Genomic DNA, 25,847 nt, shown 5'->3' on the forward strand with positions numbered 1-25,847 from the left:
TTCCACAGCCTACCTGCCATGTGTTTCTATGTCACTGGCAGCTAAGCATGCCCATCTCTGTTTTGGTCCCCTCAAAGTGGACATGGCTATGTTACTGCCACAGACTTGTCGATATTAGCAATATGATTCATTGGTGATACGAAAGAAACTGTTTCAAAGCGCGTAATGTACTCACAAAAAGAAAAAAAATCGCGTTCGGCGCATTCGGCTTGCTCTGCCGGCCGCCATTTTTGTTTTGGTGTCCCTCACTGTTACAGCGGCAGCCGCCTGTTTGTTGACCTGTGGTCATACTGCAGCAAATGCGGTATGAAAAGAAGTTTTTTGTTCGTGGGAAATTTAACCTGCGCAATGATTGCACCCCAGAATTCGCAGCAATTTTTTTGACAAAAATGTGCAATCATTATGCAAGTAAATACGGTACAGCAGCACATGTCGCAACTCTGCCAGTGGGTACGGTGATCGATACGACACCGCACTATATGACAAAATGAAAACACAGAGAGCTGTGCTCAAATTTCGCATTACAGTGCATCGAAATCATCTGTGAATTTTTTCTACATTTTTGCTGCCTCAAGGGAGTAAAAAAAAAAATTGGGACATTAACTACAGCAGTGGGGCAGCATGTTACACAGATAATATTGAGATGCCATGGTTCCCAAACCGGCTCGAACTTGTCAACAGTGTCATTGCAACTTTTCGTATGGTCTCATAGTACTCTTGTACACTCCACACAATGCACTACTGTGTAGCAGGCTATATAATTCCAAATGTTGCAAAAACAATACAGTTGTGCCACCTGTCATTGTTAGAACACACCAACCCTGTTTATGTACATACATGTACATAAACAGGCTGTGCTGCTTGCTGGCACAACCTGTGAGGCCATGCAGCCACTGGCACAGTAGACGAGTTTCACTGCCAGTGTGCTTGGGACATTAGACGCCCTTTAAAACTTATAGAGGAGGTCCTGTTCATGCCGATGCTGCCTATATTAATGAAACAAAAATAGATTGGCTTCTATGGGCTTGGATGCTTCTGCCCTGGCCATTGTCCAGACGGTGAGTCGCAATATTAATAAAGCACAATTGTACTGGAATAGGCTTTTGCAAATATAACCTTTTAGGCTCAAAGCGAAGTCAAAGCGAATACCGTACTTACTCGCATAATGAATGCACTTTTTTCCCGTAAAATATGCATAAAGTTGGGATGTGCATATATTTTTAGTGTTTTTTTTTTTCGCGGCCGCCTTTAAAAAAGTTAGTTTCGCCCGAAATGTGTACCATCAATGGCAAAAGCAAATGTGTAGACAGCTACATGAAGTAAGGATAGTAGTTGTATAGGCCGTATAAACTTGCAAACATTCGCTACAACGTAAACTGAGCGGCAGGAATGCAGCACCAGGTATGAGTCACCATCGACACAGCCACTGATGCAGATCGCTTTGAAGATTCAGCGCGCCACGGCCGCGCAATGCACAGTTGCTGCCCGAGAAAACACGACCCACCCACCCACCCGTGCCATGCACACTGCGGAAGACTGCGCGTTTCCTTCTCGCTTTTGTCACTTGTATATGGGAGATTGAGCCGTGATTGTTGGGGCCCCTTGGGCGCAGTTGTACAATACACAGTTGCTGCTAGGGTACAACGCCATTGTCAGACCTCCCCTCCTCCCCCCGAGTTCTTTTGCACAACGACAGACAGCGCACGGGTTTGAGTCGCGATCGTCGGCTTCCCTCGCATGCTTTCACTCACACCTACACCATGCGGCGCCCAACGACGACGACGGCAAAAATTCACCTGGAGCGTCTGCATATTTGCCATCGCAATAAAGGTAAGAGACATGGTACGATTCGGCATCCGGCACAGCATTGGACACAATTGCACCCGCCGAACGCCATATCAGACACTGAATTGTACAGTGTGTCTCCTACTTCACGCCAGTAAGTAGGAGACACACTGGTGCGATCATCATGCGAGAAAAAAAAAACACTTCTTGATTGGAAAAGTGGGGGCTGTGTTCATTACATGAGTGCGTTCATTATGTGGGTAAATACGGTAGTAATTAGTGCTGAATAATTTCAAAGCGAATACTTCAAATAGTTCTGGATTACACAAGCCGCTCAGCACCACCGCTGAGAACACCATTAGCCTAGCCTACTTCACTTAGAAGCCCTTAACGTCCACTTATCAGGAACTTTGAGAGAGAATTGATGCCTTGCGATACTCGGGGTTACTACAAGCAGGCTCGACTGTAATGCAGGATCCTGTGCATGCTGACAAAGGTTGAACAACCTCAGAATATGACCAAGCTAAAAGATGCTCTATATGTGTCAAACTTGCACATATTTAGGTACTAACTTGATCTTTTATGTGTGCCAGGGAAGAAGGTGCAGTAAAGCACCAGAAATCCTTTGTTTGCAAAGAGTGCATGTGGTCCAATAAACTACTACTGCCAAACATCCTGGAGCCACAGCAATGCAGCTCTGCGCTAGGAGTCACTCCGTCGCCACCAAGGGCAGTCATGCCTTTCATATCAATGAAAAAACAAGACGGAGAACAAGCCCACACTACATTTTGTGGACTTGTCCATCATGCTGGGGAACACATGCTAGAAAATGGGGAGGAGCAGACTGTTGCAGTGCCCAAGCCAATCAAGCAAGCCATGCAGTGCAAGATAATCAAGAGATCCGTCACCTTCACTATGGGTCTCTTTTGAGGAGGGAATAAAAGCGTTGCGTAGTAAACGCCATCCGCATGAGCCTTGCCCGCGGATAGACGCTTCTCAGTCCGAGTGCATGGTGATGAGGAAGCAGCACAGCCAGGGACGTGCATGCGAGCGTGCCACAGTTCCCTATCCCGACCCACCTGCAGCTCACGTTCCACCCTTTGCAACTCCTCAAGGATCTGCTGCTTTTGCATTATCTGCTCCTCCCGGCTGGGGTGGTTGAGCTCAGCTGATCGCATCATGCTGCTGATGCAGGCCTCCAGCCGTTCGCTGGGCCGAAGGCCAGGCTGCCCTTGGCTAGGCTTTGTCAACTGGTCTGCCCCACCCCGCGACACCACAGTGCCCCCGCCACAGGACATCAAGGGTGGATGGCTCGACGAGGAAGCGGAGGAAGGAGAGTCCCCACTGGCCTTGCGCTTGCCACTTGTCGAAGGGGCACTGCTGCTGGGCCACGATGCATCAGCCGAAGGAACGGCCGTTACTGAAGATGATGACGCCGACACCGCTCGGGGCGTTACCGCTAGAAGGGAACATAACACACGTGAGCTTTACGCCACCCTTTCCGTTAAACATGCTTTTCACAACAGCAGGACCAACACTCACCTGCAGCAACCTGTGGAAGGTAGGCGTGCCCAGCAGCAACTGCTGCCGCTAGTGCTGCAACTCTCTGCTCTTCAGTCATGGGGACAACCTGCACAACACAGCCACATGATGTCTTTAGAGGCACCCCATGTAGTGCTCGGCACCTTTGTACACTGCAGGTACCGAAAAAGTGGTAAAAAAAACGGAACCTATCAGGGCGACCTTTAACACCTCTTGCTAGCATAGCATTCTCTTCGCTGCCTCCGCTCAAGTGCCTCATCCTAAGAACAGACGCGGTGCAGTGCCCACAAAAGCGAAGCTGTCAGTGTGAAGCATTCCGCCAACTGACACTGCTGTATCGAAGCAGAATCATCTCGTCAGGCAACAAGAAACTGCCACGAGGCAGTATTAGGGGTGAACACTCAATGCAGAATGCAGACAGGTGCTTGTTGACCCACTGGCAAGACATCCAGCCCTTTCCATGCATTCAGTATGAAGAGCACATTAAATCTTATACTCCTGTCAAGTGGTGAGTGCACTTGTGGAGAGTGCCACTCGGTTGAAGTGCACTTTGCCAAATCTAAATGTTGCAAGTGAAGTATCACTCACAGAAGAGTGCACTCAGGTCAGAGTGCGTTCACAGAACGCACTTCGCTGGCCAAGTGCTTAGCGTTGCCACCAGCGGTTTCAATGGTACAAAATGTAATGCATAAAGAAGCGAGACGGAAGTTCACTTTAGTTCAGCATTTAACAAAATAATCGGAACAGAAGATGCTCATATTCTGTTCTAACAGGATCAAATGCCGTGTCGTCGCACTCCGCCTGTTGCTCTCAATTGGCCGGCATTGACGTGCAACACTCTTATAATAAAAAATCCCGTTTTTTTGTTGTTGTTGTTGTTGTTGAGAAAAAAATAGATGTAAGTTGCTTTCTATTCATAACAACATAAAACAATAACTTAGTTTTTTTCTTTTTAATCTACATCTTTAAGAAATGCACTCTTAGCCTGTTGCCATTTCTTTTTATTGCGAATGCGCTCCAATTTCTTGTTTAGCATTGCACAGCCTAAAATGTCACTCAAGGTCCCGCAGACACTCCCCATAAGATGCACTTAGCTTGGCTGCTTGACAGGGGTATTAATAATAGAAGAGTTGGGTCTAGATCAAAGCATTCTTTTTTTGTTCTTTGCTTTTCTAAGTGAAGGTGCTGAAAACTTGCAGAAATATGTACATCGTAGACCACTTATAATGATCACTGCCAGAGTCACGAATATCAGCACTAAAAGCCAACACATACGCAAAAGATCTACACTAGGCTAAGTGCATTTACGACAATTGAAGCAAGAAATCTGATGTTTGCATCGTTTTAAATTTGAAAATCAACGAGCAATGCTTCAGAACTGGCCTTTCCAGATGGATGTCGCATGAAGCAGAGAAAGTATAATAGAAAAAAAATGTAACAGAGGAAAATACTTTCCGCACGGAAACCTAAATGACAAAGCAACAATGTGCATGTGTTCGGTGCAGAGTTTGGTGCGGAGAGAGAGAGAGAATAAACATTTTTATTGGGTGAATGCAGCTTTGGAGAGGCGTCCTCATTCCAGAATGCTTTGAGCTCGGGCCGCGTCCTGGACCCTTGCAATCAGCCGTTGCTGTTCCCCGAGGTCAAAGCTGGCCAAGGCTCTCTCCCAAAGCTCGTTAGTGGGGTAAGGGTTCAGAGGATTTAATGGTGCCGCTCTGCAACCCCCACTATGTGCCTGAGGGACCCGGGCTCTGCGCAGAAGCGGCATTGCGGAGAGAATTGTGTAGGGTCTATGAGGTGATTTCTGGTTGGGTAGGGGAATGTATTAACCTGTAGAGCTCAGAGGAATCGCTCCTGCTCTCTAGGTTGTGACTTGTGTGGGGGTGCATATGTTCTGCGGGTTAGCTTGTAGTGTTGTTTGATGTCTTGGTAAGCGACTAGAGGGTGCATGTGCTTGGGTTCAGATTCCTCGGCGTCGACTCGGTGGATCAGATCTCGAGCCACGTGGTTGGCGACCTCGTCGCCAGGAATGCCTTGATGAGCTGGTGCCCAGATGATCATGACTGATCTCGTTGGCGGCTTTTGAGTGATGATCCGGAGCGTAGTGGTATGAATTCTGCCGCTAGCAAAGTTGCGGCACGCCTGTTGGGAGTCGGTCACTATGACTTCAACCTCTGTTTGGGAGAGTGCGAGGGCTATGGCCGCTTCCTCGGCTTGGAGGGGATTGTTTTGTGTGAGCGAAATGCTGCTCCGATGTTCTGTGTTGACAACTACGGTGGCTGTTCTGGCTGCGCGTCTGGAGTAAGAAGCCGCATCCGTGTAGGCTGTAAAGGGTAAAGTCCCGTATCGCTTGTGTATGGCCAGGGTGTGGGCCTCCCTTCGCTCTGCGTGGTGTACTGGGTGCATATTGCGAGGTAGAGGACGTACGGTGATGTTTCTCCGGATGGCATGGGGTAAGCTCACAGTCTGAGGCGGCAGATGGCTCAGAGGGGCAGAGCCCCAGGCGTAAGAGAATGGACCTCCCTGCTTCTGTAACCGCCAGCCTTGTTCGCTGACTGGATAAATGTGCCTCGATCAGCTCCTCGCCGTGTTGTGCACGCCTAGTAGTAGTAGGTGCTCTGTGGACGTACTGACTGGCAGGCCCATCGCCTGCTTATATGCCTTTCTGATCATTGTGTTGATTTTCTTGAGTTCCGTCTGGTTGAGTAGTGCGTATGGAATAGCGTAAGTTATCCGAGACACGATGAAGGCTTGGACAAGCCAAAGCGTGTCCGCCTCCCCCATGCCTCTTGTCTTGCTTGTTATTCGCCGGATCATGTGCGTAACTTGGGCTGTTGTATTCTTAAGCTTTTGAATTAATATTGTATTGGTGTGATCCGACTGGAAAACCATTCCCAATATCTTTACGCTCTCAGACGAAACGATGGTGTGTCCCTCCAGTTGTATGTTGATAGTGGGCAAGTCGGATGTGTGCTTCTTTCGCGGTGAGACCAGGAGTAGCTCTGACTGGAGCCCATGCTGCTGACAAGTAGCGTGCACCTCTCGATCTCAGAGGCTGTAAGCAAAAGCAGGCTTCTCAGTCACCTAGGCAACCCCCTTGTGTCCACAGCTTCAGCCATTGCATTCGTAGAGCACCTCATACCGTGAGACTTATACAGCGCATACAACACTATTTTTTCTGCTACTTGCTTGTTTGCTTCATGTGTCCTTTCTCTGCATTGCCCTCGTCACTCTCCCCTCCGCTGCCGGCATCACTGTCTGAGATTGTCTGAGACTTGTCCGAGATTTTCCGGCAACCACATTATAACCAGTAAAGTAGACACCAGCTAATTTGATCCCAACCTGAAGTCTCTGCTAGCACCCATGAATTTTTATGAGCCCAAACTTTTGTTATTTCAATTCTAAAATTGGCCTTTGCCTGATAATTTGAACTTGACAAGTCATCACGAATGCGTACAAGCCCTATGATGACACCAATAGCGACCCCTTTACTGGCAATGTCCGCCTTCGGAGAGCTTATGGAACAGCGAACGCGTTTAATACATATCTCCCGTCGAAAATTTTTATTTTCTGCCTGCCCTAGGCAAATTTTCAAGCAAGAGCAGCGTCACGAGCTGAAGTAGAAGAAAAAGAAGAGAGAAGAAAAAAGAGGAAGAAGGCTGACGTGGCCTGCAAGGAGCGAGGTGGGAAATGGCAGAACACTGCTAGAGGAGAAGAAGGAAGAAGTTGGCTAGAACACTGAGCGAAGAAGGCGCTGAACCAAGGACGCCGAGATTGAAGAGTTGAGCAGGAAGAGGACACCGGTGGCTCTGCACCAGCCCACGTTGATCCCCCACGCCCGTGGCTGTGCACCGTGGTCGCCAGCAAAGGCCTGGTCTGAGGATAACGGCCCCGTGCTATGCTGCGGGGACAACCTCGCCCTCACCGACGACAACGCTCGACAAGCCAGGCCTATTCTACAGAAACACCCCTCAGCAGAGATGCCAGTAGTCCACTGAGCAATGCGGAAGAACTACACCGACTCAGACATGTAAGCGCCACACTGCACGTGACTTATTAGGACGTTGTGAGAACTTGTGAAACGATTTGAGAACTCAGGAAAGATATTAGTGTAAAGGAAACAGGTCAAATTCGGTGTAACCATTGTTGCGGATGTATGTAAATTTGACAAGGACTTATCCGTGTGATACATTATAAATGTGTTTGGTGTGTCGCTCCAGATTCCCGTCTCATGCGCTGGTAACCATGACAAGCAGGAGCTCACAATTGTCCGATAATGGCATTTACCCAATTCTAATGCACACTTTTTTTTTCCCAAGAAAATTGGGTCGAAAATTGCCTGTGCATTGTGATCAGATATGAAACAAGCCGTTTTGCAGTGTGCGTTATCAACGAACACAGATGTATTACTGCGAAACTGACTTTAGAAAACCAGCCACCAATATACAACACATATTATATGCTTGCCCCTTTTTCTTGCTGAAAAATTGGGTGCACATTAGATTTATACTTTGTTTAGAAGCTTTAATGTCATCTCTATGTTAGTTTTCTACTTTGGACACAAAGAAAGTGGGGGTGCATTTGATTAGAGGGCATGTTAGAATAGGGCAAATACCACCAAACAAATCAGCAGTGTGTTGTGTCACTTTTCTAATTCTACTTGACAGATAATTTAATCAATTTCAACGGTCTTGTCAGGGTCCAATTAACGGAAGTCAACTACATTTCAAGTTAGGTGGCTGCATCATAAGCAGTATCCGCATAGATTCAAATCCTATGGAGGATAAATGGTAGTCGGAAAACACCGCATTATATCAAGTTTTACATAATATAAGCGGTCACATCATAAGTGGTCCGAGTTGTAATTTTATGGGCTTATTCTGAATGTGGCATTCATTTCCATCTCATATTGTTTACATTTGATGCAAGTTTTATACGAGCTTGAGAAATATCAGTGCCTTAAATTTAATTAAATAGGGTATTACTATTCATGGTGTTACAAGATTCAAGAAATCCAATAAGACAAACCTTGTTGCTCTGTCTAGTCTACTCTAAAAAAGAATTGTCAGAGTTCAGGGAATAGAAAAAAAAAGATTTTGTCAGTTTTGAAGCAGAGAAAGCAATGGTGAGGCTGCGCACTGTGTTAGAGCTCCTTGGACAGTGTTGCAATACACAAGGGAGACTAAGAAGCAATTGCTCCTGCACATCAAGAACCATGTAAGCTACCAGGCGCCTCACAATGCTCAGTGCTGCCAGCAGCGTTGCAAGCGTCGCACCTTAGTGCACGAAGAGAGACCAACGGAAAACAGTTGACATCTGTTCGTCACTAAGAACGTTAGTGTTCATGCACGCAACGCTTATGTTGGCAGCAGAAGGCAGAACGCTGCCCTGGCTCCACTGCAAAGTCAATGGAGTGGAGTATGACAGTGCATCCAAATGTACTACACGTCTATTGCGTGTGCATCTGGTGGCCGTCTAACCCTCCATGCACGTACCAAGTGTGTGTGACAGCACAGCGGCAGCGTGAGCACATCTCAGGTGCCCATATAATTATTTGCTGTCACAATTAAACACTCATCTGAGGGTCAACTTCAAAGTATTACAACTCTGTTTCAGGGTATGAAAAGCTGCCGGGCATCTTCAATAATAATAAAAATATTTTCCAAGACTAGTCCCCAAAGTTCTTACTAAAGGAGGAAGTAAACCAACCCTCAAATGTAAACATATCCTGGTGCATGAAATCTCTGCCGGTAGCGATCATCTGCAGAAAACTCACTGTTGCTCTAGAAAAATTGAAATTAGTAAAATTTAAACTATATCTTGCTCTTTGTTTGGGCTAAATTCTAAAGCTAAGGTCTGAAAAATGCATGCAAGAATTTTATACTATTATAGTGTGGTGCCTATGCTATCGAATTTGGTGTTAACCACACTTGCCAGGTTTACTCGAATCTATCGTGCAAATTCTTCCTAATAAAACAGGTCCGAAAATTGCATGTGCATTAACATTGAGCACGACTCTAAATCTACGTTACCATATCGCCATCAGCTTTCTATTCCATCGCCTCCTCTCACACACTTCGACCCTAGCTGCCTTAGCTACCTGCATGTGCTGTAGTATATAGGTTAGTTCACCGTCTGTCTTCCCGTTACAGTCGCCGACCAATTTTCCGGACTCCAAAAATTCGGACATGAACGATTATTCGGTCAGCTTCGCGGCACCGCCATTCTCCCCGTAGACCATAATGTATAACAACTGCCGAAAGTTCGGACACCTTGCAACCTCTCGTCTGATTTTTCGGACACTCCTTGAGCCAACTCGGTCGAGAGCACCATACACCGACTCTGACCGGAGCATTGTTCGACTTGCTGAACGCCATTTTTGTTTTAAACGGAGCTTCCTTGCTGCCCCACGAAGTGGCGCTACTGGAAATCTTCGCTCATCATCTTCGTTTCTGCCTAGTTCGATAGAGTGGCTCTGCAGCAGTTCCGGTTTCAGCTTAGTAAGCCATGTCAAGACAATCCAGCAGCTGATTTGTTTGTTCACGCACGACGCTGCGAGCAGGCCGCGTTTTTTCGTTTGTGTGACTGGTGTTGGCACGGTGGTGTTTGCTTTGTGTGCTGTGTTGAGGTTTCGGTGCTCCAACGCGGCATAGGGAAACATCGCGTCAAGTCTCTAATGGCGCCGACAGTGCCCGCGCAGACTGCGCTGCGGAATGCCGGCAAGCGGGTGCCGGGAGGCCCAAGATTTGTCGCCTTCCAATGTGCTCCCTACCGACGTGGAAAATGTTCTGCCGAGACTTGCGCAGTGGTTGCATTGCGATTCCGGACACCGTCTCATTGACAGTTTCACAGGTGCTGACACTGCTGTACTAACATGCACAGAACTCGACGACGGCGAGATCATTCGTCAGGTTTCTGCTGCACCGCCGGATGATGACCGAGTCGGAAGTTGACGCACCATGTGCTACGCTGCCGTCGCATGCGGAGCGTGTATAAGCAGTGACTGTGCTTTCAGCCGCCTATCATGCGCCTATAGTGACCGTATGACCCTCTCCGAGATTCAGACTTATCTGATTGCGTGTAAACGGAACAGCGTGCAACGGCGCATTCACGATTTCTTCAAGCCTACTACCGAGCCCGAATAAGTGCGTGGAAATAAAGAATTTCATTTTTTTTTTTTTTGCTTAATCAGCTTTTTCGGACACCTGTTTATTCGGACATTTCCGCAGTCCCCGTGAGGTACGAATAAATCGTCGGCGACTGTATCTGCGTTTGCTCTGTCAGCATGGAAGTGCCGACTGCGAAGACACGCCAAGCTCATCAAAATGCTGCAATTAAAGGGAAAGTGATCACGTGTGCAGAGATGAACGGAAATCGGGCCGCACCACGAGCGTTTGGAGTTCCCAAAACTTGCGTGCGAGACTGATGCAAACAGAAGGAGAGGCATTCTACTCCGGCTACTGCTGCGTATGGTGTGGCTGCGCGGCCCTTATCTTGACAACTATCTGCAATGGAGACAGGGTCTATGCATCTAGGTGCACTGCACTGTGTTATCACTTAGTTTGCATTGTAGCAAGAGGCAGCAAACAGGCCAATTCACTTGCTCCTGCTAACACACTTCCAGACACCAGCACTTCGATAACAAGTTCCTGCAGTCAAGTGAGACGCGTTCATGTTTCCGTGTGCGTGCGTGACACCATGTTGTTAATTTAGTAAGTGCTTGTTCACGAGTTTATACAGTCTGTAAAACTACTATCCCTACTTGGTATGGCTGTCTACTAATTTGCTATTGCAATCGATTCGTCGCGTTTCAGGCAAAAGTGTGTTTTATTAACCGCAGTTTTAGTGCATTGGGAGTAAATCTGTTTCTTCAAATAAGAGAATGTTGTATTTCTGTATGAAAGAATGAGGTGCACGGTATTGCAAAAAACTTTTCTTTTTAAGGTCACGGCAAATGGGTGCACGTTACAATGGAGGACACATTAGAATCGATGGGCATGCGAAATTTTTCAAGCATACCTGCCAACAATAAAATTTGTTGAATTTTTTTTCCATTGCTTTATTTTTTTCATTTTTACAATCAAACCTCGTTCATTCGAATTTCATTGGACCTAAGGAAATGGCCAAATGAACTGAATGCCAAATTATCAAGGATATCAAGCAAACAACAAACAAATGCTTAGTACATCAACACAATTTTATTTACCCGATCAATTGGCAAATCCCATTTCCATTTTGCAGAAAAGCAGTGCAGAAGTTGCAATTCTCATCTCGTGACTGATTAGTGGCCGCAGTGGCAAAGGCCTCGTGGATTCTTTCATATCGCGGTCATAAAGCAATGCCCACGTCTTCATTTGAGACATACTTTTCGCGATCGTGCGCACATCCAAATTATTTTTTCACCACCAAGTGAATTCTCCGTCTATCGCAATGTAGCTACGGATTTGATGCCAACGTGTGGGCTGCAGTATTGCTTACTCATTGCACCGAGCCGATACGAAACTACTGCTCGCCACAACTAGTGCGGACGAAACCATGGTCGCTATCGATGGGATCATCATGAACAGATGGTGACCACACAATTCTGAAGGCACGCAGCCAACATGTATTGAATCAGAATGAAACTATTGTTTGCCGCATCCACTATGGACGAAACTGTGGTTGCTATTGACGCCGCAATCATGAATGGTGACAACACAGTTTTGAAAGGCACGCCACCAACATGCACACTGAGACAAAACAAAACAACCAGTAGGTGCAACTACTGCTGTGGGAATGCGCGACCCTCGCGCCTCCCCTGATGTTTTTCCCGCATAGCGCGTCTCCTGTGGTCCCGCTTCGCAACGTGGCCTGCGTGACGTCAGCGCGGTCGATGTGGTTAAAGCGCACTCCGAGAGATGGCGCTAGTGTTGCGCGGCTGCGGGGTTACCCTCGGCGGGAGAGACGAGGCGCGCTCTCTTGGGTTCCAGACAGCGAACGGGACAGATCGACGTGCTTGCACGTGCAGCAACCCTCTTCCCCGGCGGGTCGCCGAAGCAGCGCGGACATCCGGCGCGCGCGGCGACGGATGCATGTGCGAGACCGCCTCGCGTGGCCGCCTTCGAACGCGCCACGATTCGCGTGACCATACACGCGAACGACCAGCCGTTGGGATCCAGCATGGGGCGGACATATTCGCTCGCTTCCGGTCGCGGTAAGTCGGACTTCTAGATTTGTCGCGCGCCCATCGGCATGTTTTGTGGATAGCAACTCGGCTAGCAGGCATTGATGTATGAAAGGTGCAATAAATGCCCTTGTGACTGTTTGCACTACAGTGTTGTCGTTCCTTTGTCCCAAGAGTACGGTGTGAGATATCCATCATCAGACCCCACATCTGGCTGCCCAACGTGGGACTCTTGGGGCATCGGACGATAGTTTTAACAGTGTTGCTTCGTTCAAGACCTTTGTTTGAACCGAAGCGTAGGCCTAGCGTGAATTTTGATCGCTAGCGTCGGCGGCGTGCTTTCTTGAGCGAGGTGATGGTGGCTGTAGTGTGTTTGAACAGTCAACATACTAAGCCTTTTCGCAAGTGTTTTTTTTTTTTAATGGCATTCGTTGGTACGAGAGCCACGTGGTCTGCATCCTGGGAGAGCGAGGCTGAGCGCCCGCGGAGCGTGGCAAGCCTGAAGCGAGTGAGTACGGAAGCCTCGTGGGTGGTCCGAATTTCTTATGTAAATAGCTTCTTCTATCTCTTTGACTCTGATGAAGTCGCGGCTCTGGGAGCCGGGTGGCCGCGGGCCACGGGTGCCACGACGGGCTGACTGGTATTGCGGCCTGGCACCGGGCGCTCCGACACCGTCTGGGACGGTGGGCGCCGTCAACTCGGATGCTGTGTGCACCGAGCGGAGTAGGACCACCTCACAGAGCTGACGTCTCCTCGCGGCTGCCTGTTTTGCGCCCATTTTGGGTGTTGTTTTTGGATGCCGGTTGTTGTCAGAGAGCGACGCTTTAGGCCTAAGGCTTTACGAAGCTGCCTGTCGCACGTGGAGGGACACAACCTGGTGGACCGTGGCGTTGAGGTGTTGCACTTTGCTTACCTCATTCTAGTTAGCCTCGCACGAATTGAAATTACTCGTTCGACTCAAGAAAGCGAGCTTCGTTCACGTGAACTTAGCATCTGAGTATAGCTGCCCGATCTTTTGCTAGCCGAGTTGAACATCGTACCACGTGGGCGATGCGCATGCAGACTTCCTCTCCCTTGCACTACTTTAGTGTTTGCCGAGTGTGTTGAGTTTACGCAGTGTGATTGGAGTCACCCCTGGTTTGCCGTCGCCTGCACATCGTCTGCGCTGCTGCCCCGGACTACGATCGAGCCACCCCCGGGCGATGGTGATGCTGTGGCCAGTTCGGCGCGACGACTTCGGCGGCCTCCTGTATCCAGCTCGCAACCCTCGGCGGCGGACAAAAGAGCCGGCGGTCACCGACAGCTACTGCGGCTCCCGCCAGCAGGGCGAGTCGGCGCGAGCGACGCTTGCTCGTACCGACTACTGCGTCGTCGTCTCCGGAGTCCTGGCCTGGGATCGTGCCGTCGAGGCTGCAAAGCCGCTGCTGTGACCGGCGGACGCCAGCGGTGTACCCAAGGACAATGTCGGCTCGCATGCTATGGACAGCGTGTGGACATTTCCTCAGCGCGATCACTGTTGCATGTACCACCCTGTTCGCGAAGCACGGGTTAATGTTAGACCGTGTCACATGTTTCGCCGGAATAAGAAGTGATTTAAGGTTGGGGGGATGTGGGAATGCGCGACCCTCGCGCCTCCCCTGATGTTTTTCCCGCATAGCGCGTCTCCTGTGGTCCCGCTTCGCAACGTGGCCTGCGTGACGTCAGCGCGGTCGATGTGGTTAAAGCGCACTCCGAGAGATGGCGCTAGTGTTGCGCGGCTGCGGGGTTACCCTCGGCGGGAGAGACGAGGCGCGCTCTCTTGGGTTCGAGGCAGGGACCGGGACGGGCGTGCCGCACGTGCAGCGCGGCTCTTTCCCGGCGGGTCGACGCACGCGGGGACGTCTCCCGCGTGCGCGCCACCCATGCTTCTGCGAGACCGCCTCGCGTGGCCGCCTTCGAACACGCCACGATTCGCGTGACCATACACGCGAACGACCAGCCGTTGGGATCCAGCATGGGGCGGACATATTCGCTCGCTTCCGGTCGCGGTAAGTCGGACTTCTAGATTTGTCGCGCGCCCATCGGCATGTTTTGTGGATAGCAACTCGGCTAGCAGGCATTGATGTATGAAAGGTGCAATAAATGCCCTTGTGACTGTTTGCACTACAGTGTTGTCGTTCCTTTGTCCCAAGAGTACGGTGTGAGATATCCATCATCAGACCCCACACTGCGGACAAAACCATGGCTGCTATTGACGTAATCACTGATGGGTACAACGCTATTCTAAGGCTCTTGCCCATGCGGTATCATGCGCTGTAGGAACACAGCAATAAAGGTCATGAAGACAAGTAAACACAAAGCGTTCTGGCCGTTTTCTCCTGATTACTGGTCATGCCGACTCTGCTGTTTCGTTTCAGCTGGACGCTAGCACTGCTTTTGCTCTTTTATATGGTACATTTGCGACCTTCAGCACTTGCTGCGCTCCTGGGGATGTCCAAATTAGCCAGTGTGCAGCCAAATACATCAGAATTAACAAGAGTTTGATGCCACTAAATAATGCATACGGCTGCCGGAACCAGAGGTCAAGTCCGAATTATACTATTTTCCAATTTAATGGGGATCGAGTTAACCATTGGGTGTTCAACACTGAAATCAACTCCCAGTTGCCAGCTGAAAACGAATACCAGAACCTGGCAGGGGAACGCTGGTACCTAATTCAGAAAACTGGGGAGTGCCCGGTCACAACGGCTATTAAACACACGTTTTCTGCAGCCAAGGCGGCAACTCTACCATAAGACTGCAACTGGAGTCATCATGTTTGAACAAAATTTTCATACCAACATCTTAAACCAAGCATGTTTCATAATTTGCCAGTGCCCTTCTCTATGTTGCACACTTGTCCAACTAATGGCTCTTGAACACGGTTTCATCAAGAGAGCCATGTCTACATTTTCCATGTCATAAGACAAGCTAACTGGGCTCATACACGCCGAATGCAAAAATGACTACGTCACCATTAGCATGGCGAACTGCCTAGCAGCAAGCTCGCCTTACAATCATGAAAAGGATTCATCATCTGATGCATGTGTAGCATTGCAATTCTTGCAAATGCTTGCTGAAACCAGAGTGAGAAACATGCCCAACATGCCTTCTGCAGAGGATAGTGTTTCCATGCTGCCCATCCCACAACACCACACTGCCTGCAATGCGCTGTCACATGGCACTGACCTCAACTGCGGGGGAAGGAGGTGTTGCTGTAGTGGCTGAAGCCGTCGAGGTCACGGCTGCGGCCGCTGCTGCCGCGGCTGCAGCAGCTGCTGCCGCAGCCGTACCTAGGTTAGGGTAATCCAGCAGGAGCTGCACGACCGCCGTGTGGCCCCCCTTGGATGCCTCGATCAGCATGGTGGAGTTGTCCTTGAGCCGGTGGCTGGGGTCCGCGCCATGAGCCAACAGCAACTCCACCACCGACAGGTGGCCACCCGCACATGCCAGTGACAGGGGTGTGTGGTCATTGCAGCTGGTTGGCCGGTTGGGGTCTGCACCACGGTTGAGCAAGAACTGCACCGTGCACAGGTGGCCAGCCCGACACGCCTTCATCAGCGGTGTCCGGCCGCCCTCGGACTCATGCTCCTGCAGATGATGGCAGCAATGCTGACAGGGCTGCTGTTTAATACTTGTTGCTGGGCTAGTCGGTTCATACTTCTTGCAGTGGGAAAGACTTGAAACAAGTAAGGAATCCGTAACTACAAAGAACATTAATTCCTGTCCAGTCGTTTTCTTACTTGCTTTCATGTTTTTCCCACAGTAAGAAGAGCTGCTGCTGCAAATTCAACACACGACAATTCAGCTGCAGCATGACACTGATCCTAAGTGGTAGCGAGTACCCAAAAAAGTAAGCATCCAATACCAAGAAAAAGATAAATAAGACACTCAACTGCACTCACCAAGTCAGCATTAGCTTGAAGCAGCAGGTCAGCGACATCTGTGTGGCCATTTTCGCAGGCATACGTCAACGCCGTGTCACCCGTGGCAGTCTTCGCATTAACACATGCCCCTGCACACAACACACAGGATGACAAACAACAAGGCCCTGTGAGCATTCAGCATCAAGTGCTCCTCAAAAGCAAATGGTCAGTCTAAAATGATTTGCTGCAGAAAATCTAACCTAAACGAGGATAAACTCTGAGCTAACATTTTTTCACTGGTTTTCACGAAATAACTAGGGGTGTGCAAATATCAAATAGTAGATTTCGAATCGAATATGAAATCAAATGAAGAAAAAGAAGGCTAATGTTATATCTAATATGGGGATCATTCCACGCCAACTGTCCCTACCATGGCACATAAGAAAATTACTCTCAAAAGTTACACCTAAATAAGCATTACTTTCAGTGTTTTCCCTAAATATTTTAAGCCGAAAAAATTTTTTGGGCACATGAGGGCTGTTTGAATTTCACGAAATGGTATAAAGGCAGGTGCAAGTAAATTTGCCAAAAATTCACCGTGTTGCACATTCTTTCAAAATTTTCATTTTTGAGTGGTCTGAACATTGTTCTTGCATTATAAATCAGTTTCACAAGATGACTTCATGCTTTTTACTACCGAGATCAGTTTTGGGAAACTTTAAAGAACGGTCGGGGATGAAAACCTGGAATTTTTTTTATATAACTTTTCCAAAAACATACTACCCTCTAAAAATTTATTTTTGCCTATGGGCTGCACACAGAGTCTAAAATAATAATGCTATTTTGGCCTATGTTTTAGCCATTCGTACCCACTAAGGTGGTGGATGGAAAAATAAGCAGAAAAACAGATATAATTGAGAAGCAAAGCTTTCGGCATGGAAATTTTAATCAAAGTAATTTGTCTCTTGATCATCAAATTTTTTTTAACGTTGAATCCCACCTTAGTTCGATCTTCACCTGATAGCATGTTCACAGGAAATACAAACCATAGTGGTCAAGATGGTGGTCGGTGCGGTGAAGAATAAAAGCCGAGGTCACCAGGAGTGCGCAAGTATTTGAATCTTGCAGGTATACTTACTTTAAATCAACATTGCGCACTTCCATGCTACTGGAAGTATGCACATGCAGCTGCCTACATGTGAAGCAGTAGAGCAAGCCACAAATCTTTTTTTTTTTTTTTTTCAAAGGTACTGCTCAGCTGACCATCTGACTGTTGAGAAGTACCGTTGAAAAAAAGAAGTCACAAGCCTTCGTGGCACACTTAGCATAGTCGCAGTGTAAGCTGGAGCAGCGACTCCATTTTCGGCAGCATGCGCTAGAGGGTCTTCGCAATTCTCTTTGCGTCGTTTTCAAGAGAACGATCTGAACTGTCCGCTCAGCATCGGTGGCAACCTGTGAAACCAGGTCTAGCTACATGCAGCATGCAACTGCTACATGTCGGGACACCTGGCGAAATGCAACACAACTGCAATGCAACGTTCACACATCGCATGATGCATTCACGTCGCATGACGCATTCACGTCGCATGACGCATTCACTTCGCATGACGCATTCACATCGCATGACAAGTGGCACGTTACAATGGCGGCGGCGGCGCCACCGCCGCCGGACAAAGCTACAAGCCACCGACGCGCCTAGACTGCCCCAAACGCAGACTGCTCTCAAGATATGGCCACGCGACCGCGCGCAGCCATCAAATGCACAGTTGCAGCTGGAGTAAAAAGCTCCCCCCCTTCACAGTGCCTCACAACATGCCCCCCCGCTTCTCTTTCACGCGGGCGAGATGGCAGCAATCGTGGGCTCCTCTCACACGCTTTCACTCGCACATACAGCACAGGGCGCGCGGCGACTGTTATCGCCCATGAACTTTATATAGAACCTCACAGCAACGGTGACATCGGACGGCAGATATGTGCTTTGTTAGGGTTGGCCTGCAGGGGTACTGCTCTGCAAAGCTATTTCAGCCCACTGTGCATTTCGATCGACCTGCGGTGGGGGCGCCCTTCAGAGAATCAACGAGGACAGCGCTAACCAACCATGCACTTACTTCAGGGAACTGTGGACTACAGCAACAAGAAGAGTCCCCCCCCCCCCAAAAAAGGGTGCTTTGCGGTGCAGGGGCCCCAGGATTCGTCACAGTCTGCTGACACACGTGGCGACTACAGGAGAAAGGCAGCTCTGGAATTTAGAGACGCCGGCTAGGGTCGGGCGTGACCACTGGCTACGGGGACGCAAGACAATGGACACCACGACGGCCGCGTTGCGAAGGTCAGCTCCGACTGCTGCGAAGGTCGTCTGCCCTCGGAGGGGGGGGCAGTGAAAGTGCGTACGTGTGTGAGCCCTCCCCCTCCAAAAAGGCGAGTAGTCTACGATGACATCGAATGATGACATCGAATGGAGTGTTTATAAGCAGCTGTTGTCGGCTGCTAGAGTGTGCTCACCGTCGTGCTCTGTGCTCATCAATGTACTCGTGAGCTGTGTGCTCGTAAGCTGTGTGCTGTATGCTCGTCTTGCGTGCTCCATTAGGGAGTCACGCTAGACTGTGTAAATGTATCACTTGTTTAAAATGTATATACTGTAAATAAACCCTGTTCACCTAGTTCCTCCCAAGTTCCTCTCTACGACCTTTAACCCTTACAAATGGTGGCAGCGGCGAGATCGTCCGACAACTCCCACAACCGGTACCAGCGGTGGGATCGTCCGACAAATCCTACAGCTTGGAGGACAATTGCTATCATACAATTGCATGCAATTAGTATAACAATAAAAAATAAGCTTGAAACCAGGCACGCGTCCACGAAAAACGAAGTGCAAGCCATCTCTGCTTCCTTCGGCAAGAAAGAGGAGGCGGCTGTCCCAAGGGTCAGCTAACCGATAAGATCATGCCGGATAACTCACTGCCCGTCATGAAATTTTATACTGCATCGGCAATATTGCAGCCGCGAAACTAACCATTTTCCTTTGTCCTCGGATGTAGGTTTACTTTGGAGACCGCAGACATGTGCCATGCCTATTCCCGTGCCTCTCACACGTACATGGGTTCATGTTGGTGCATTTCAGATTCTCTTACGAGCTTGTATGTGCACCTAATGCCAATATCGAAGGAATAATTTTGTGTTTTCAATTTATCTATTTTCCAGTTTTGAAGCTTCAAATTTACATTTTTCCTGCTTTTTTTTTCTAGTATGGCTTTCTTAAAGTCTCAAATTTTGAGATTAGCACTGTGTCCCTTCTACTCATTCAATTCTCTCCATATTTTTTTTTCTGGAATGCTTGTGAGTCGGAGAGGGCGCAAAAAAAAAAATTATGATATTGTGTCTTAGGACACTGAAATAACTTGAAATCCTGTAGAAATCACCAACGAGAATTCATATTTTGGAAAACTGACATCAGAATTTCATAACTTTGCCTAAAGTACAGATACAAACATCCAAATGCTAAGTGGCTACTTGCGTTATGCTGCCTAAAATCGAGCAGCGGTGGACGCCGGCGACATTCACTAATATGAAACACAAGGTGAATATAAGCAAAACAACAATCAGAACGGTTCTTCATTGCTTCTAAAAGTCGAGCTTTGATGCGCTGCGACCCGCCCGCTACTGCACGACAGCGCCATGTGCTGACTACCGGCGACGCACGGTCCCCTTCATCGTGACCCTCAGCAGCAGAGCAACCGAACGGTCCACTAGAAATTTATCAAATGCGATGAGGTACCGCGTGAGAGTGAGGGTGAAGTCTGCCGTCACTCGGGGCACTCTCGTTGTCAGCGTGCGGAGGGCGATAGCAGTGCACCGGTGTGGCCCAGCAGCCGCTCCGGCTGCTTGAGCCATCGTCCGTTTACTTTTTTGGCGGACAGCACAATTAAGGAATACATAATGTGTTCAACAGACTGGTGGGCTAGTTGGTACAACATAACTAAGCGCTGCGTATTCGTTTCCTTCTCTAGTCCTCGTGTTTTTGTTTTTTTTGCGCTTTGTCCCTATATAATGTTTCCCATAAGAATTGCCTCTTCCCACACTTATGCTTCACCGCAATACATTTGCATATGCTTCACGGCATGGCACAACTACACTAAGGCAAAACTAACTATCAGAAACCACCTTTGTGTAACGCATTGCGCTTTCCAAGCGTCGTAGCCATGGAATCGCGATGAACACAATGTCACTGTGAGTCGGTGCCATTGCTGACAGCGGCAATTATTTCAATGAAAAAACGGCACCGAACGGCAAGAAGCTTAATAGCGAACGTCAAAGCAACTAGGCCTAACATTGCGGCGGTAGTGGCTGCGATCGAATCTACGTGCGAGAGCGCCGGTTCGAGGTGCCGAGGCAATGAAAATGGCAGCGGTGGCGGCTCTGATTAATGGCGTTTCGGACCTTCGGTCATGGCAAAAAGTCCGGCAAATCGGACGGCGAAGGGTTCTTGCGTCCAAAACTTCAGATATGTTTTCAGAGACGTTCTACGGAGTACGTGGTGGTGCCGCAAAGCCGTCCGCATTATCGGGCACCCGGAAAGTCGGCCGTTGAATGGCGACTACTTCAACCGCTGACACGGCGTCAAATACAATTCATTGCGATTCCTCTCTTACTCGAGCGAGCATTACAGCAACTTTCGTTCCCTTTCAATAAATTTACAGCTAATTTTCCCAGATAGAAGCACAAATTCCCTGAGTTTTCCCCGAGTTCTTCCAGACTACTCAAAATCCCTGAGAATTCCCGGTTTTCCCAGTTGGTAGACACCCTGCATCAAAGAGGCCCTGTGGTGCGTGTCCTCCCAAAAACCCTTGGCAACTACTGCATCTGGCCCGAAGTAGCTGGAAGAATATCAGAGTCATCACGGAAGTGTGAAATATGCTCATTAAAGCTCCCTATCAATAATATTAATAAAATTGTTGGTCTGTTTTCGCTGGTTTCACAGTGACTGAATATGTGTCATTCGAGTGGTGCTTATGAAAAAGACTTGTGGTCCGCTCTACCATTTTACATGCAGACGGCCACATATGTATACTTCCAGTAGCATGGAAGTGCACAATGTCAATCTATCACTGCACAATGTCACTGCAATATGTCAATCTGCACAATGTCAAGCATACCTTCAGGATTCAAATCCTTACGCACTCTTGGTGATCTCGGCTTTTATTCTTCACTGCACAGAGCTGGTTTGTATTTCCTGCTAACATGCTCTCAGGTGAAGTCGAAACACGAACCAAAATAACACAATGGTGGGTCTGAAAACATTACTTTCTCGATGAAAATGTAAATTACTTTGATTAAAATTTAAGTGGCAAAGTTATGTTATGTTTCTCAATTATATGCGCTTTTCTGGTTATTTTTTCATAGACCACCTTTAGAAGCTATTACGTTTTACGGAAAGTTCGATAAAGGTAATTCCATGTCTTCTTCCCTGGCCTTTTTTTTATGCAAAATTGATCCAAAGCGCTAGAACTTGCGTATTTTCACCTTGGCAGGAGCAGCGACAGGCCCTTTTTATTTGCGAGGTCGGTCGAAAGAACTACTAGTTCTGTGAACCTCATAGGGGCCTTTTACTGCCCTTGAATGACACGCTTGCGCAGTTTTTAGGAAGTGATTAAACTGAAACGAGCTCCACAGCACGAAAGCCGACTTTATTCTTGGGCAATCACTTTTGGAGATTGATTTATTTTTTATTTATTCCATACTGCTACAAATAGTTCTGACTGTTTCACACTGTACAACATCAGCTGGTAGACAATTCCATTCAAGGGTTGTTCTCAGAAGAAAATGAATTTTTGAACGTATCAGTGCGATTTATAATATCTACAACTTTCTTAGAGTGAAAAAAGCGCATTGTACATTCTGATGCTGGTTTTATATATGATGCCTTACCAATTCCAATTTTGTAATGAAAAACTAAATAAAAGAATTTCAGCTTTTCCGTACTTTGTAGACCTTCAAGTTCAACTTTTTTCAAGAGAAGTAAGGGCGACGTCTGCCAGCTATAACAATTAAAGACAAATCGGATACATTTGCTTTGAACCCTTTCTAGTTTGTCATGTTACGCATTAGCACAGTAGTCCCACATTACAGCTGCGTATTCCGACGACGGTCTAATAAATGTCTTGTATGGCATAGTTTTGCTTTCATAAGACTGCGCTTCCCAGCACCGAACCCCTCGCACCAAACTGTGCAAAGAAAGTGAGTTTGGTACAGTACCAGCAACACCTGTTGGGGATGCGTTCGCTGCCGAGTCACATGAAATTATGCGAAAGTGAAATTGTGCGTCTTATGTGTTCATGTATTCATGCATGTGGCCTTTGTACATTTTTTGTACAGTGGTTATTTGTACATGGTTCAATAAAGATTACGTTTCTTAAATTATGTTATGAAATTATGAACCTACAAAAAGAATTTGTATGCTTAGAATCAGAAGACCAAACGAAACCAACATGCCAGCTTTTAGATAACTTGGTTTTAACAAAGAAACACAGCTTTAGAACCTATGTCCATTAGGTTTTAAATTCTTTAATGTCCATGCAATTACAGTGAAACCTCGTTAAACCGTAGTTGGCCGGAGCTCGGAAAAAATACGTAAAAAACAGTGGTACTGTTTAACCGAAATACCGTATTTACTCGCATAATGATCGCACTTTTTTGTCAGAAAAATTGACGCAAATTTAGGGGTGCGATCATTACGCGGGTTAAATTTCCCGCGAAAAAAAGTCCCGCGTTTGCTGCGAGATGCGTCTGCTGCAGGTGCGGGACACCAAAACAAAAATGGCGGCCGGCGGAGCAAGCCGAACGCGCCAAACGCAATTTTTTTTTTCTTCTCGTGAGTACATTACGTGCATTGAAACAGTTTCTTCCGTATAAGTGAAGAAAAATATCGTTATTATCAGCAAGTTTGAGGCAATAACGTAGCCATGTCCACAATGAGGGGACAGAAACAGATGGGCGCGCTTAGCTGCCAGTGACAAACGCATGGCCGGCGTGCAGCGGAAACTGCGGCATCCGCCTTCACTACTATCCAAACACGGCACGTTTCCGCTAAAGGTGGGCGAATATCTTAGCTGTGTTACAAGCGTCGGCATATGAATAGGGTACACTTTAACTTATCAGTGTAAACATGGCTACTATCATTGCTGCGCGCGATTTGTTGCGTGCTCATGAGTGAAGGTGAAAAGAATCGAAAGGCGCCTTTTTTGTTTTTCTTTACCACAACCATTATAAAACCTACCCATAATAATGGGAACTTGGGTTGTACCTCTTTTTGTCATGGAAGTGCGGAAAGTGATGAAAGTAATGAAATGAGGCATCTACATAAGAATGTTTGGTGGGTGCAGACCGCTTGGCTTGTCTTGAGGAGTCGTTCGCGAAGCATTCGACAAATGGTAAGAGCGACCATTTTAGCTAGATTTGGCAGACGACATATCGCTGCGGCAAGTTCGGGGTGCGATCATTACACGGGAAATAAAAAAAATCGAATTTTGTCGACGAAATTCAGGGGTGCGATCATTATGCGAGTAAATACGGTAGCATGAGATTGCCCACTTACCTGTTGAAAATGGAACTTAGAGAGAGTGCGATGAAAGGGGGAAAAAACATGCAATATTTATTCACTTCGCGCAACAAAAGTGTTGCTTTGGTTTGATGCCGCGGCGGCCTAGCACAACGAAAGCGGCCTCAAACTTACTGAAGCTGCGTGCCAGCTTTTCAGCCAGGGCCCCCTTCTCGGCAAACACTCGCATGGCAGATTCCTCGTTGGTGTTACGTATTCTCTGTGCACGCGCGTGGTAGTGCTGCAGAAGTCCCGGGGCGCCTTTTTCATTGCCGGGTGCCGCAGTTTGGAATACTTTTCGTTTGGAATACAGTTACGTTGCCGCGCCCGTGTTCTTGTACCGACAATTGCATTCATGAGGCTGACGTAATGCGCAGCTTCTGCCACTGTCGGGCCTGAATCGCCCGTGCTGTCACTTTCCGTGTCGTCTTCATCACTGTCACTAGTCCACACTTTGGCAACAACAGAGGCAACGATGGCGAAAAGTCAAACCTCATAGCCGACATCTCTTCACGGTCGGAGCAGCGCTGCCGAGCAACTGTTTTGCATTCCAAATGCCACACACCGTAGTCAACAGCAAATCCCTGTCGCGTGCCAGTGCCGACTTCGTGTCGCGTTCGATAGCATGGACGATGTCCAATTTTTCTTCTATGCTTAGCACTCGGCGTCTTCGGCATGACGCGAGTCCTCGCTTGCACGACGCCATAACGCTCTCTGGTACGCCGTCGAAATGATGTTGATGTTGATGTGGCTTCACGCACAAACGCACGGGCGCCTGGAGGACATTGTTCCGATCTCTGAGGCTTGTTGTTCTGCTGGGTTGCCCGATGAAGACGACGCACCGCCACATTTGCGCAACAAAAAGTTGAAATGCTATGTTTTAACTGATGCATACGCAATAAGCTGGTACGGTTCATGTGGATACAAAACACATTATGTTCAATGGCCGCTGAGTCGGGGATTTGACTTGACAACTTTTAAAAGGAAACTACTGTTTAAGCTGGTACGGTTTAACGGGGTTTTACTGTAGTTGGACAGAAGCTCTCGCAAGAAAGGTAGCTTTACAACAATAAAAAAAAAGGTTTTGTCGTGGATTTACTGATGAGAGTCGACTGTATTTAGCTCAGATGAGCCCAAGGCCCCTTGTGTGCAGCGAAAATTCCTTACCAGCATTTATGAGGTACCGAAGAAGCTCTAGGTGCCCTTCCTGGGCAGCTTCCATGAGCGGAGTGCTGGCGCCTAGCTCCAGCTGGGCGCCTGCCTTGAGCAGGAAGTCGGCAACCTCCAGAAAGCCCCCACAGCAGGCCAGCGTCAGGGCCGTTTCCTGCAGTCACAAAGACAACCAGGTCAGTCCTGCCCTCAAGAAATTATTTGGCTCACTTTCTGCCCTGATAAAAGCACAAAAAAGTGCTCAAGATGCTTTCACTACCCTGCCTAAAGGAACACAAGAGATTTATGCTATAAATTGATGAATTACTTGTAATTACGTGCAAATATTAGAGAGTTTTGGCAATGCCAAGTTACCGTGCGGTAAGTGTGGTAATACCGCACCAGCCGAGTACTGCGCACGCGCGCACTTTACCGTATGGAGACTTTCTGGCATACTAGATGGCAAGGAGTCGGGGCTCCACTCGCACCGTGTTTTGCAAGCCAAGCCATACCAAGCCAAAATAGTGAGAAACAGGCGTCAGCCACAGTGTCTACATTGTGCATGTCCACGTCTTGCATGCAATTTCCACCAAGATGGAACCAAGGCACGAGTTAATTTTAATTCACCTTCTGCAGCGCAATGAAGTAGCAGAAGTTAAGACAGCCCTTCTAACCATGAGGTAAACTTGGGCCTAACTGAACTTGTGGCCGTACACTTCTAAAGGGCAAG

At 48.0% G+C, this 25,847-nt stretch overlaps 1 protein-coding gene across 18 annotated transcripts in view; it reads right to left on the reverse strand.

Moving 5' to 3' along the window:
* mask (multiple ankyrin repeats single KH domain) overlaps positions 1-25,847 on the reverse strand; it is a 332,919-nt gene that overhangs the window by 204,925 nt on the left and 102,147 nt on the right. For 15 of the 18 annotated variants that reach the window (XM_070528438.1, XM_070528443.1, XM_070528429.1 and 12 more), the window contains 5 exons: positions 25,136-25,292; positions 16,414-16,523; positions 15,698-16,120; positions 3,328-3,415; positions 2,865-3,244 (listed from right to left, as the gene is read on the reverse strand). In XM_070528438.1, coding sequence (XP_070384539.1) covers positions 2,865-3,244; positions 3,328-3,415; positions 15,698-16,120; positions 16,414-16,523; positions 25,136-25,292 — 1,158 coding nt within the window. The remainder of the gene's footprint in view (positions 1-2,864; positions 3,245-3,327; positions 3,416-15,697; positions 16,121-16,413; positions 16,524-25,135; positions 25,293-25,847) is intronic. The other 3 variants (XM_070528441.1, XM_070528440.1, XM_070528431.1) reach the window with 2 other exon arrangements.

Source organism: Dermacentor albipictus, unplaced genomic scaffold, assembly GCF_038994185.2.
Source record: "Dermacentor albipictus isolate Rhodes 1998 colony unplaced genomic scaffold, USDA_Dalb.pri_finalv2 scaffold_11, whole genome shotgun sequence".
NCBI lineage: Eukaryota > Metazoa > Arthropoda > Arachnida > Ixodida > Ixodidae > Dermacentor > Dermacentor albipictus.